General features: G+C 39.2%; 1 protein-coding gene across 5 annotated transcripts in view; it reads right to left on the bottom strand.

The window, feature by feature from the left end:
- The window catches only part of LOC137997983 (adhesion G-protein coupled receptor G6-like), a 25,271-nt gene that overhangs the window by 6,087 nt on the left and 6,684 nt on the right, over nucleotides 1–12,500 (bottom strand). The window contains exons 1-9 of one of the 5 annotated variants that reach the window (XM_068844350.1): nucleotides 10,158–10,313; nucleotides 8,704–8,780; nucleotides 7,301–7,443; nucleotides 6,893–6,987; nucleotides 4,019–4,096; nucleotides 3,333–3,498; nucleotides 2,386–2,582; nucleotides 1,259–1,539; nucleotides 476–563 (exon numbers count right to left, since the gene is read on the bottom strand). In XM_068844350.1, the coding sequence (XP_068700451.1) occupies nucleotides 476–563; nucleotides 1,259–1,539; nucleotides 2,386–2,582; nucleotides 3,333–3,498; nucleotides 4,019–4,096; nucleotides 6,893–6,987; nucleotides 7,301–7,443; nucleotides 8,704–8,780; nucleotides 10,158–10,204 (1,172 nt within the window). In that variant the 5' untranslated portion in view covers nucleotides 10,205–10,313. Of the gene's footprint in view, nucleotides 1–475; nucleotides 564–1,258; nucleotides 1,540–2,385; nucleotides 2,583–3,332; nucleotides 3,499–4,018; nucleotides 4,097–6,892; nucleotides 6,988–7,300; nucleotides 7,444–8,703; nucleotides 8,781–9,475; nucleotides 9,619–9,748; nucleotides 9,887–10,157; nucleotides 10,314–12,500 lie in introns of those variants that run through there. The other 4 variants (XM_068844353.1, XM_068844352.1, XM_068844351.1 and 1 more) reach the window with 4 other exon arrangements.

Genomic DNA, 12,500 nt, shown 5'->3' with positions numbered 1-12,500 from the left:
ACTCGAACAATTAAAATGTAAACAATTACGTTGTAAACAGATCAACTATAATTCCATTTGACTAGTGTTATGGTATTGTAATATGTATCGTATGTAGTGCAAGTTAATGTAGTGCAAGTATTGTGTAAGAAGTAAGTACAAGTGTAAATCATGTAACATGTATCGTAAGTAGTACAATAAAAAACAAAACAAAAAAAACAAAACAAAAAAAAAACAAAAAAAAAAATCACGCAAATTAAACCCAGTAGTAAATTGATCATTACCACTTTTCGCTTGGACAAAAGACAGTAATCAGGAAGAGGCTATCACATATGCGTACGTCAAATGTGGTATATGCTTTCGTTGCACGAGTACATAAGCCCTAACCACTAAAATCAGAAACGTAGCATTGTAGTTTGAAAGAAATTTCAAGGCACATCTTATATTTATCTTTTCAAGCGAGAATTGAGCCTAGAGATAAAGCAAGGTTACTTACAGTGCTTGCTTGTTGTTATCCATCATATGAAATCCATATGAATCAGGTTCAGCTAGTATCGTTATCACCACAATTATGGCGGGAATTACTGCGACGTAGGAAAACGAATTAATAAATAAGTGAATGAATGAGTGAACGAACAAACGAACGAATGAATGAATAAATGAATGAATAATGACTGAAGAAGAAGATGAAAAAAGGGGTCAAACTTGTTACAAACACCAACCTACGTGTCCCCGCACCGAGGAAAAACTGGAGAGGTTCCCTCCTTCCCCTTTTTCCTCAGGGGGTGGGTACTGCTACACGTAGGCTATACCCACACCAATTGTGATATTGGCGAAGAATTCGGAAACAAGTTAAGGACGGTGTCTACTATTGTCATTCCGCAAACATTCTGCGCATCTCGAGATACTCGAGTTTCCTATCGGTGATGCTTACCAACTGACAGTGATATTTTTGCGCGGTTTAAACCTATCCGGAGAAAGTAGATCTTAGTCACTACTCTTGGTATCCAAAAAGAAAATTAAGGGTAACTATGCATTTTTGAGGGAAAATTAAGCTTCAATTTGAGAAATTTACACAATACATTGCTTTGTACTTTAAAGCTTTTTACAACTATCATTCATCAATTATCTTTGAAAAATGCGTGGATACCCCCAATTTTCTTTTTGGATCTCAATAACACTTGTTAAGATCTACAGTTCCTGCATAATCATAAACCGGGGCAAAAATACCTTTGAATTAATAGGCAACGTCCTTAAAGTTTCAACTTAGAGAACTTACTCCATCCTAATACGCCAGCCCTGCACATGAACTCCTTCTGTGAAGTTAGTGTCGTATCGAACACTTTCACGAGGTCTTGGTATAAGTTATATGCCCCTATGCTCATCCATACAATAGACGAGAGTAAGAAATAATGCAACAACGAGGCCAGAGCCTTGCACAGGTCAACAGAATCCGATCCTGTCACACCATTGATACCAAATGTGAAAAGTAAGATGGCTGCTAGCAGTGACAGACTCATACAAATTAATATCTGATTTGGGCGAAGACGGCGAAGCTTTCTGTGGAAACAATTGTGACATTAAATTAAATTAATCACTGAGATTAACTCAACTTAACTCCCGCACTACGTGAATTGAGAATGATGACTCATGGTGTTGAATTTCATGTCAACCAAACACGTGAATGAAAATTGACAAAATGACTTGACTTGAAATTGACATGATCTGGTTTTACCCTGTTTTGTAAACTGACCAATGGTTAACTGCAATGACATGATTAAGAATCTCAAGTGGACTTTGTACTTTTTAACCTCTTTAAGGTGGAAGGGAGGCTCTGGAGCCTAGGTGATTTGACAATGGACTGGAATCTAGTCTTTGGTTTGAGGAGGAGCGATGTAATCTCCCCAATGTACGGGGTGAAATCATCCATAAACGAGTCTGGGGCTCGTTGCCAGGAGCCATGTAGCCTGTCTTCCACCTCCGGGATGTCATTTAATGAGTATAGAGCTACTAGAGCTCTAGCGTCTGGAGGTCTAGCATTCTAGAGTTCAAGCCAAACTAAACTTGTTTTCTTATTTTTCGATCCAGTGAAAATTTGACGTGTCATGTTTCCCTTTGGTTTTTGCAACAGTTGGCCTGCTGAATCTCGTAAGGGTCGCAAAGGAGTCGTTCTATAAATAAATCTACTCGGGAAAGGGTTGAATCCTAGGCCAAGTATATGGGAGATAAAGGATACCCTTGATGAGCTCCTGACGTCATGGTATAATAGCATGAAAAGTGGTCATTGGGTTATTGCTACGTTTTGTGCGATCAGGTTGATGGAGGAGGTCGTCGCCGACAGCGGCCAATCATAGCTAAGGAGGAAGGTTAAGAGGTTCGAGTGTGTTTAATAGAACATCGCCGTACCTTGAGAAGGCAATAGTCAGGATTGTTAGTATGAGTCCCAAAGACGATAAGGCGCATCCTACGTAGGAGATGGCTTTTAATGCTCTTTGATGGTCCTCCGGAATATCGTTGACCTTGCGAAGAATTACATCGGGCGTAAAGTAGTGCCTCTCTCTCAGGTAATTTAGATAGTCGCTGACATTAGATTCGTGAATTTCCTTGGAAAGTGAGAAACAAGATAAAAGTATTGTAAAAATACATCTCGATTAAAAGATCATTACAATTAGGTTGCTAAAGGTCATCACCGACGATCAAAGAGTACAATCAAGAGAGAGGGAGAGGGAGAGTGAAGGAGGGAGGGAGGGAGGGAGGGAGAGGGAGAAAGTAGGAGAGAGGGTTGAGAGGGAGAGAGAGACAGCGAGAGTGAGTTTGGTTTTCCGCGAAAAACCTTTCTACCCAATCATAACCACTTCATAATTAAAAAAATGGAAGAGGAAAGGAACTTTATGTAATTAAGTGTCTAGTCGTTCTAGTGCTGGATCACTAATTGGGGGCACAGAAAACAAAGAAAGCAAATCAAGTCAAATGTTGGTTTTTTTGTTACTTTTGGGGAAGTGTCAGTCGTACCATCCCAAAGTTATTTGAAAACTCGTCTGAAAATAGCTTTGCCTATAAATGTTTACTTAACGACCTAATATGGAAGTCGTGAGCTCCTAGGAACACTTGATTCATGCAAGACGTCTTCTGGAAAAGAAAAATTCTTACCAATGTCGCCAGTTAAAATATAAGAAGCCATAAGGTTAGACCGTTAATAAAACTATTAATTAGCTCGTACCCTAAAATTGTGTACTATACACGTGTGCGATACTTGCTTCTGGATGCCAATGCTTTGGGCAAACTTAAGCATTAAGATGATCAACCTTCTAGGAAAAAGAAACAATCTGGTACGTATACGTAACCTTACCCACCTCAATATTGAAAGTTGTTATGTTCAAATAAACTGTTGAGTAGAACTGAAATTGTCTCAGATATCTCCAGCAGGATCTCGGAATCGAATCTTTCAAATCACGAAGATTTACAGCAGGATCTGTGACATTCAAGTCCAGTCGTATGACCATAATGAAATAAACCCCCCTGAATCGAAAAACAACAAGCAAAGTTAGCGTAATCTTTAGTTTTTACTTCGTCTTGATCATGCGACTTTCAAACACCCTTTTCCTGAAAGATTCTTTGTTTTTAACGGGAATAATTTAAAGTATATCTTGAAACATTTTGCCAAAGGCTTCGAAGCTATCTTTAAAACAGAGAATGGATAATGAGAGAACGAAGGAATGAGAAACGGGGAAAGGGGAACGGGGGACCTTTAAAATGGAGAATCTTTGAAACAGGGAATTTTAACATGGGGTATTTGAAAGAACGTGACAGACTTGCGCGGTCTCCCGTTTGTGGGTTTGTGGTTACAGAAATTGTGAAACATTCAATTTATGCTTTAACTAGCATGTCCTTAAGTGATTTACCACTCTTGTATGATAATAAAAGAGGTTTCAGGGAAAGAAAAGCCCTTTCTTTTCCCCCTCTTCCTAACCCCCTACCCCTCAGAAAGGGCTGATTCTCAGGTTATAAATAAAGTAGACAGATGACAACAAAGCCTTACATTTCCTCTTCTTGTGACTGAGTATCAATGCCTTTTGCCACCTTTAGGTTTATTTTCTGTCCACCAAGTGACGGAGAGCTGCAAAACAATTCAAGAGACTTCTATGGCCAGAACAATCAAAACAGACTTTTGTCTCACTTATATTTGGAAAAAATGATCATGACGCCAAGATATGTAGCTCTAATAGTACACGATTTTGTTTTCGCACGGTATATCATTATAGTGCCATGGTAGATGTCTTAGGTAAATAGCACCTGAGAATACATGTGGTTACCAGCAAAATACTAAACCCAGAAAGACTGAAGAAAATAAAAGGGAATCGAGAAAAATTGGCTTTGAAGCTGACATGATGATCATTTTCAAGTTCCCTTACAACTTCTCTTTCACCACAAGTTTAAGCGTGCACTCTGAGTGTCTGACAGCTTTCTCATGCAAAAGTTCACTGAAGGTAAGCCCTGTCTAGCGGTATTAGGTATCTGGATGGAAGACCTAAAAAATATACCACTTTAAGCCAGAAAGATAGGACCGAATTTCTATTTTAGCGCTTAAAAATGCGAACAAAGCAAGCAAGGTACAGATTTCGTTAGACTGTTTTATGAAAAACAAATATTGATACAAAAGTAAATAAATATTGATACACAGTTTTTAGGAAGAGCAGAAGGAAGTTTGGATGGAGAATAAAATATTTTGCCATCAGCAACAAAACTTGCGACATGAAAACAACATAAAAAATTTTGAACCACGAATATAAAAATTTCCATCAACGTAAAAAATTTTGGAAGATTTTTGCTACGTTAAATTTTCCTATAGTACTTTTGGTTGCACAAGTAAATCGCAAAATTGAAAGTGACATCGAATTCAGCGGGTGCAGCCATCAAGATACCTTGCATGTTTATTCGGGAAAAAAAAATAAAGAATACATCTATGTCAAAATGATGGGAAGACACCGGGTTTTTGTTTTTGTTAGTTTGGTTTTTTTTTCAAGTGTTTTAAAGTTTGAAAAGAAATGTGCGAATTTAACACAAAGATGACAATCGCCGAACTATTGAGATTGACCATTGTTTCTGCAATGTCAAAAATTTACTCTCCCAGACGAGGTTATTTATCACCAAGGTAATTCCATCGTTTTGGAATAGCATGCAGCTGCTTTATTGTTCATCAGCGTCACAAATTCTTGCCGATTTTGGGGCTCATTTTGTTGAAACTCAAGCACGCTTCGAACAGACCTGTTTATTTTCGTGTTTTATGCACGCGCTGCCGGCCTATTGGCACCACGGACTCTCTTACACTCTTACAACTCGGTGACAAAGTGTGCTGTGCACTTACAGTGTACTTACAGTGTACTGCCACAAAAACGTCGACGAGAACGTCTCAGGGATCTACGACGGCAACGTCGATGACAACGCCACGAAACAAAGGCATCATTGGCTAAAAGAGCATAAATAATCGTGCTGCAAGTGCAGTACCCATTTTAGCACATATTTTTGCGGTCCTCTGCATAACGACGACGTGAAATCACCAAATTTGAGGTTTTGACGACAACGTGAGCAAGCAAGAAGAATCTTTCGTTGTCTATTTTTTGTTAATTTTTTATTTTTACTCTGAAACCGCTCGTACCAATTTATTTTTAGGATACTTCGCCCTTATTGTGGGACGTGAACGAGACGGAATAATCGCCAAAGACTTATGCAGCGTTTACACGTTTCATTTGTAACTGCATTGTTTTCGATGCAGTTACATCTCTGTTTGCACGGCACCAATCGATACTGTTAGTAAAACCAAGTCGATTTGAAAACGCTACCAAAAGTGGAGCGTTTTCAAAACGATCATCTGTCGTGTAATCGGCGAAACCGTATCGATTTGAATAGGGTTCAGTACTCTTTTGGCCCGAGGCTTGTATTGTTCGATTCAAAATGATGATTTTAGTAGGTAGCGCAGCGCTCTCATACAACGTCACAACTTTGATTTTCTGGCGAAAACTGTTCCGTGTAAATACTTCCAAACCGCATCGATTTTGAGGCGGTTTCGAAGTCGTGAAACGGTGTCGATATGAAACCGCATTCATGTAAATGCTGCCTTAGGATAAAGTTATATTTTGAGATGACGTTGACGTCGACGTCGCTGTTGTAGATCCTAAGGTTCATATTTACTATTTAACAATTAGACCCGTAGCCTGCAAGGGCAACGGGTCAATAGCCCACGAGGCGAAGCCGAATGGGCTATTGACCTGTGGCCTTTGAGGGCGAAGAGTAAATGTTTTAGTATCACCCAACTAGTCGGACAGAAAAGCCAATAATAAAATTATCAAATGCAAGTTGAAGAAATATTTATTTGAGAATAAAACGAAAGGACGCTTCACGCTTTTCGCTACTCGAGGACTATTACTAATAGTCCTCTAGCAGCGTAGCTAATCAAAATGCAGGATTTGCATCAGTCCCCTAGTTGGGTGATACTAATTCTCATTGTTCCACTGATTTTCCGAGCATTGTATCTCACAATCTTCGTATGTGCATTAAGATTTAAAGGACAAAACGAGAAAAGTGGAAACAAATCGTCGTGTGCGCACTTCTTCCATATAATCTCAAATTTAGCAATTTTAAGTTGTTGTTTTGCCTGCATGACGGAGAGAAGAAGAACTTACGAAGATGAGAGGCCCAGGTGCGGAATTGCGTGTGAAGCCAATGTTTCTGCTCATTCAACAAACTTCTAAATTTTTGGCGCTCTTTTCCTTGTCAACATCGCAGTTGCTTTTAAGGTCGCAAACGATATCTGACAGTGCGAACAAGCTAACGAGATGTTAACACTACCGCAGATGTCGCATACCAATACTGTATGGATTAGTCTATAAACTTCATTGAACATTGTGTTAATCACCTGAAAAACACTCCCTTGGATGTCTTGTGAAGCAAAATGGATTTTTTATTTTCAAATAGCTTGAGTTGTTCAAAAAAGTCAAACATTTTCCAGAACTAAAATGCACAAAATACTCAGTTAGAATCCTACCAGTAAGTCCTTCAACAAGCATGGCGTGCACTGGAAGTGCCCTTGTAAAGTCATGGTATGGTTACTATATTTGGAGAGCACGGTATAATCAAATTGAATCAAATCCATGTAGTCATGTAGTCAGTGAAAAACCCGTTGTTATTGCTTCTGATTGGTTCAAAAGTAGAAAGGAATTTTCTTAGACTAATCACTAAGAATGTTCTTCCTTTTTTCTGCTCTTTCTTCAATTTTGCAAATCAGTGAGCGGAGATAGTGCGCCACTGAGACATGAATACTCACCCCTTGTTCTACGTCATCAGCGAGAGTTTTGCATGGCTCACAATCTTTCCTCTCCTTTTGATAGAATTCTTTTGTAAAGTTGTGGTTGAAAACAACTCCAGACGCGTGGTAATGTAAAGACACATTATCTCCCAAACAGAGACCTTAAAAAAATACAGCGAAATTGCATCGGTTTGTTGATATGTAATTTTCTGCGCTCTCACTTTACAAGTTATTTTAAAATTATATAGAGGGTAACGACGGCCTCAGTTTAAGCGCTGTGGCTCAGTTTGTAAAAGGGCGCTGGATTTTCACAAATATTACCGGTTCAAACCTTGCTTCTCCCCACTTTGGCAAATAACCAAATGATTTCCTCCTTCCAGATAGATTTCTTTAAGGTGGCCGATTACAGTTTTCGCGCGCGCTCTTGCTAACACAACACGGCTTCAATTTAGCAATCATTTTATTTGCTCAATGCTCCCGCTATCTGTACTGTTTTTCCTCATAATTTAATAAAGTGTTTTGATGGTTTTAGTCTTTAATGTGAAATGTATGTTAGAAAAGGTAACGATGCAAAGAACTCCGCAATTCGCAGATTTTTTTGTGTTGTCGAAAGAACCCAGTTAAATGCGGCGCATGTGTAGTAAGCTAAAAAATTGCGATTGAATGCAGAATAGCTTTCTCGGAAATACGCCCATTTCTCGAGAACCACTCGTTAGAATTTAACGACATTTGGCACGAAAATACTTTAAGAAATAAGTAACTAGAGTATTGAGAAAAATTTGGACTTTAACAGAGGCAATTCTAGATATTCCAGTGAACCTTCAACAAGGAATAATTAATGATCTCTCTGTCAAATTATTGTTAAAATAGTGTTAACTTGTGAGCATCGTTACAAGCTTGTTGCATGCAAATTATAAAGAAAATCTAACGCCAAGATTTTCTGCAAATAAACAAAATCGATTTTAAAGGCCTCCTGTTGCCATGGCAACAGCATATACGTCAGCTTAACTACGTCAGCTTAAGGATCAAGGATTTTAGAGAAAAAGTTAAATGAAACTTAGGTATCAAAAACTGCGTTCAAACACCTTAAGCTATTATGTTTTATTGTTATTTTATTATACACAGGCTTACAAGCCTTAAAAATACCTGTGTGAATTCAATGAATACAGATTTTTAGAATCCCATGGCCATCACTTCCTTATGTTTGATCGCAATTCTGGATCTTTATTGCTATCGTGAGAAAAGCCTCAAAACCCCGATGACACGAGCCCCCCAAATGTTATCGATAAAGCAGATACTGCGGAACCAGTGTTTGCTTCTGTTTGGTATTGATTAAGTTGTATCTGGAGTCTACGTAAGCTGACATGATTTGAAAACGCTAATCGAAGTTCGCATCTATTTGCCAGTGCATGCACGTTTACCTGCGAATAGTCCAACGAGTGCGAGAATTGTCAGTCGGAAGCCAAAGTAAAATGGCTCCATTGAGTGAAAAACAGATCTGAAAAACAAGATGGAAACATTGTTTCGTTTAAGACTTCGGGCCCCAATTAAACCCAGAAGTGCAAGTGTATTTTGGAAGACAACGATTTATTCGTTTTCTGATCAACTCGAGGTTTCGTCCTGGGGGGAAAACACGGTGGAACTTATCCAACACAACATTGCCCTAGGAGTGGGTTTACGTGTTAGCAGTGTTAGCAATGTTTGACCAACCCCTGTCAACTAACTTTTTTCCCCAGTTCTACCGGTGCTATATATTACGGCACTTCTTTTAACGTCAAATTATGGCCCCGTGAACCATGTATTCAGTACATCTTTCCCTGTGGACTTTGTGCCGACCTCTATAGCACTCTTCGTAAAACAAGTATGCCTGGATATGCCATGTCACGGCGGCAACATCGAGCATTGCAATTGGTTAAAATTAAGATTCGATTCAACTCGTTGCAGTTATAGAATAGCCTATATATCTCATGTTACTTTGTACTGTTAAAGTTAAACACGCTGATCCTACTTATATGGTTGAAAATATATCCTCTACCAGACAATTTATTTTGGCGTATTAGTATGGTTTGTATTTAGATCAGTTGAAACGAATTGTTAAATTGAAGCAGTTGAACGTCCGGCAGCCGCAATGATTGGAGTGTTTCCTTGTTCCTGTCTAGAAACAAATCTCCCAAGCCGCGAAGGGAGTTCTACCTGTACATGCAGTTACGATCTCCCAGGTGCTAAAAGGGCACTGTGTCCAGTATTCGTTGTACATGCAGATCATTGATTCTACCAACCTTCAACTGAATATAACACGTAGACCCTACAGCGCTAACATTACACTCCCTCTCAGTGAGATCGTTTAAATGCTTGGATTTCCCCCTTTACATGTGTACACAGCCTCCCAAAAAACACACCATGGGACAAAGCTGTTCGCATTTGAAGTTCAACTAATTGTGTCTCAGAGCTCATGAACTTCCTTACTTTTAAAGAAAGGACGTTTTGCACTACGTTTCTGCGATATTTAGACTTTCGAGAGACTTTGTCCGTAAACTAAGGTTTTGATAAATAACTAATTTATCGAATCTTTTGTGAGTGCTTCTTCTCCAGCCTGGATTGCCCTTTCCCCAAGGAAAAAATTACTCTCAATTTGCTAATGTCAACACACTGAACATTTGCCCAAAACATGTCATTTTTTATGTAAACTGGTCAAAAAACCGATCAAAAAAGTGAAAACGTGCTTTATCTGAGTGATCAGCGAATCGAATACACAGCATGCCAAATCATAATCGATATAACCTGACAATAGAAAGCGAGTTACAATTCATTTACAGTAAAAATTGAGCTACTTGTGGTATAAAAGCCTAAAGAGTTTGTATATAATAATGATCACCTTTCCGCCGAAAAAAAACTTCTATTCCTTTGCAATTGCTGTAACATAAACCGCTGAAGGTCTCAGTTCTCTTCGTTTTGGGACCATCAACCCTCACTCGAACCGCTGATGAATTTCATTATGAGGCTGTGCCAGTTTAAGGTGCCTTTATGGTTACATTAAAACGCGTGCACAACTGCTGCAAGATAATTGACAGCTTTCCATCCATTTGTCCAGCTGCTGACATGCAGGGAAACAAAATTTTAGAAACGCGCGGTTGTTTGTGAAACAAAAAGTGACGAAATGGTCATTAAAAATATTTTCATTCGTTCCTGAAAACGGTTGTTACACTTGAATTCCATCAGTCATTTTTTGTAAACGATACTAACTAGCGATCGTTTAAGGTAAAACTTAAAATAAGTTGAGATATCAAGTAAAACGGTGTTTGCGTAAAGTGAGAAGTCGATCAGTTCTTTACTGATCAACTTTATTTACCTTTTTAAATAGCTAAAATCGTCGGCAAAGTTTGCGAAATATTAGGGCCGTTTATACGAGAGAAAATAAGCCGTGGCTTACATAAGACACGAACACCTCATATAAATGGTACAAAATCTACGTTCACGGCTTTCTCAAGCCTCGGCTTATCCTGACCGAGGATACCTAAACTTCGAGCCGGGATTCGAGTTAGGATCCGAGCCAGGATTCCAGCCAGGATTCGAGCTAAGATGAGCTTTCTCCGCTATTTATTCTCGAATCTCTCGGTTAGGTTAGGTCTCGAATCGGTTAGGTTAGGTCTATTTAGGTTGGTTCTCGTCTAGTTAGGTCTAGTTAGAGTTAGGGAAGGTCTCGGTTAGGTTAGGTTGGTCTTGGTTAGGTTAGGTTAGGTCTCGGTTAGGTCTCGAATGCTGGCTCGGATCCTAGCTCGGATCCTGGCTCGAATCCTGGCTCGGATCCTGGCTCGGATCCTAGCTCGGATCCTGGCTCGGATCCTGACTTAGATCCTGGCTTTATTCTTAGTTTATCTCATCCTGGCCTGGGAGTTACCTATACTCGCCGCGGCCAGAGTAAGCCGCGGCTTATTTTCTCTCGTATAAACGGCCCCATTCAGCACGCTTTGAGAAATATATTGTACACCGTATTCCTTTGGCCTGAAAACACTTTAATGTTGAAAAGTATCGAAAGCGTATGAAATACCCACTGTACATGTTTAACAAGGTTCTACAGAACTTTGAGCGTACTTTAAGCTGAAAGGAGTCATATGGTTTGGTGAGAACATTGGGAAGCCTTGTAGCAACGACAACGGCGGCGGTAAACGATAAATCAACGTTATTGTAATCACTTCGTGACTATTTCAACCTTTTTAATGTGACAAGGGTGTGGTAGTTCCTCAAAAATGACACTGGTCGGAACGGCGATTAATTTAGGGGAGAAAATGAAAATTTTGCCTCGAATTCTAAAACCTCAGATTTGGCTATTTCATGTTGTTGTTTGGAGACGACAGCAAAGAAATAGACAAAAGTGAAAAACGCACGTGCGGGCTGTGCAAAGCTATTGTTTTTGCAAATTTGTGACGTTTTCGTTGCTGTGACCGTTATCGTTGCTTAATTAAGGTAATGGCAAACCATTGACATGACGCCGGATAGCACAGTTTTTCCCGCTCTATGAATTCTGATTGGTCAATTCAAATTACAGTAGCTCTTGCCGTATGCACGGCAGGTTTACGTGATTTACATGTAAATACTACAACTTCTACCAGTCAACTTTCTTTTTCCTTAAAATATGTTCTTCGTGTACCTATTACGAGTAAATAAAGCCACTACGAATGGGGGGTCACCGTCCTCGTTTTTTCACAACACGGATGATACATTAATGGATAGCAAAGGGGCAATTTCGTTTTCAAAATGATCATTTTCCGCGAAAGGACTGAGGCGAGTTCCAAAATAACACCTTCTTAAACGAGAGGAGCGCGCGCTCTTGCTTACGCAATGCAGCGTGCGCGAAGTAACATGGCTTCAATACAGCAATCATTTTATTTGCTCAATGCTTCCGCTATCTGTACTATTTTTCCTCATAATTGAACAAAGTGTTTTGATGGTTTTAGTCTTTTATGAGAAATGTATGTTAGAAAAAGTAACGATGCAAAGAACTCAGTTAAATGCAGAGCATGCGTAGTAGGTTAAAAAAATGCGATTGAATGCGGAATAGCTTTTTCAGAAATACGCCTATTTCTCGAGAACCACTCGTTAGAATTTAACGAAACTTGGCACAAAAATAATTTAGGAAGTAAGTAACTAAAGTATTGAAAAAAAAATTGAACTTTAACACACGAAATTTTTGATATTACAGCGAACCTTCAACAAGGGA

The sequence above is a fragment of the Montipora foliosa genome, chromosome 3 (genome assembly GCF_036669935.1).
Source record: "Montipora foliosa isolate CH-2021 chromosome 3, ASM3666993v2, whole genome shotgun sequence".
Taxonomy (NCBI): domain Eukaryota; kingdom Metazoa; phylum Cnidaria; class Anthozoa; order Scleractinia; family Acroporidae; genus Montipora; species Montipora foliosa.
This window is presented reverse-complemented; position numbering and strand designations above follow the sequence as displayed.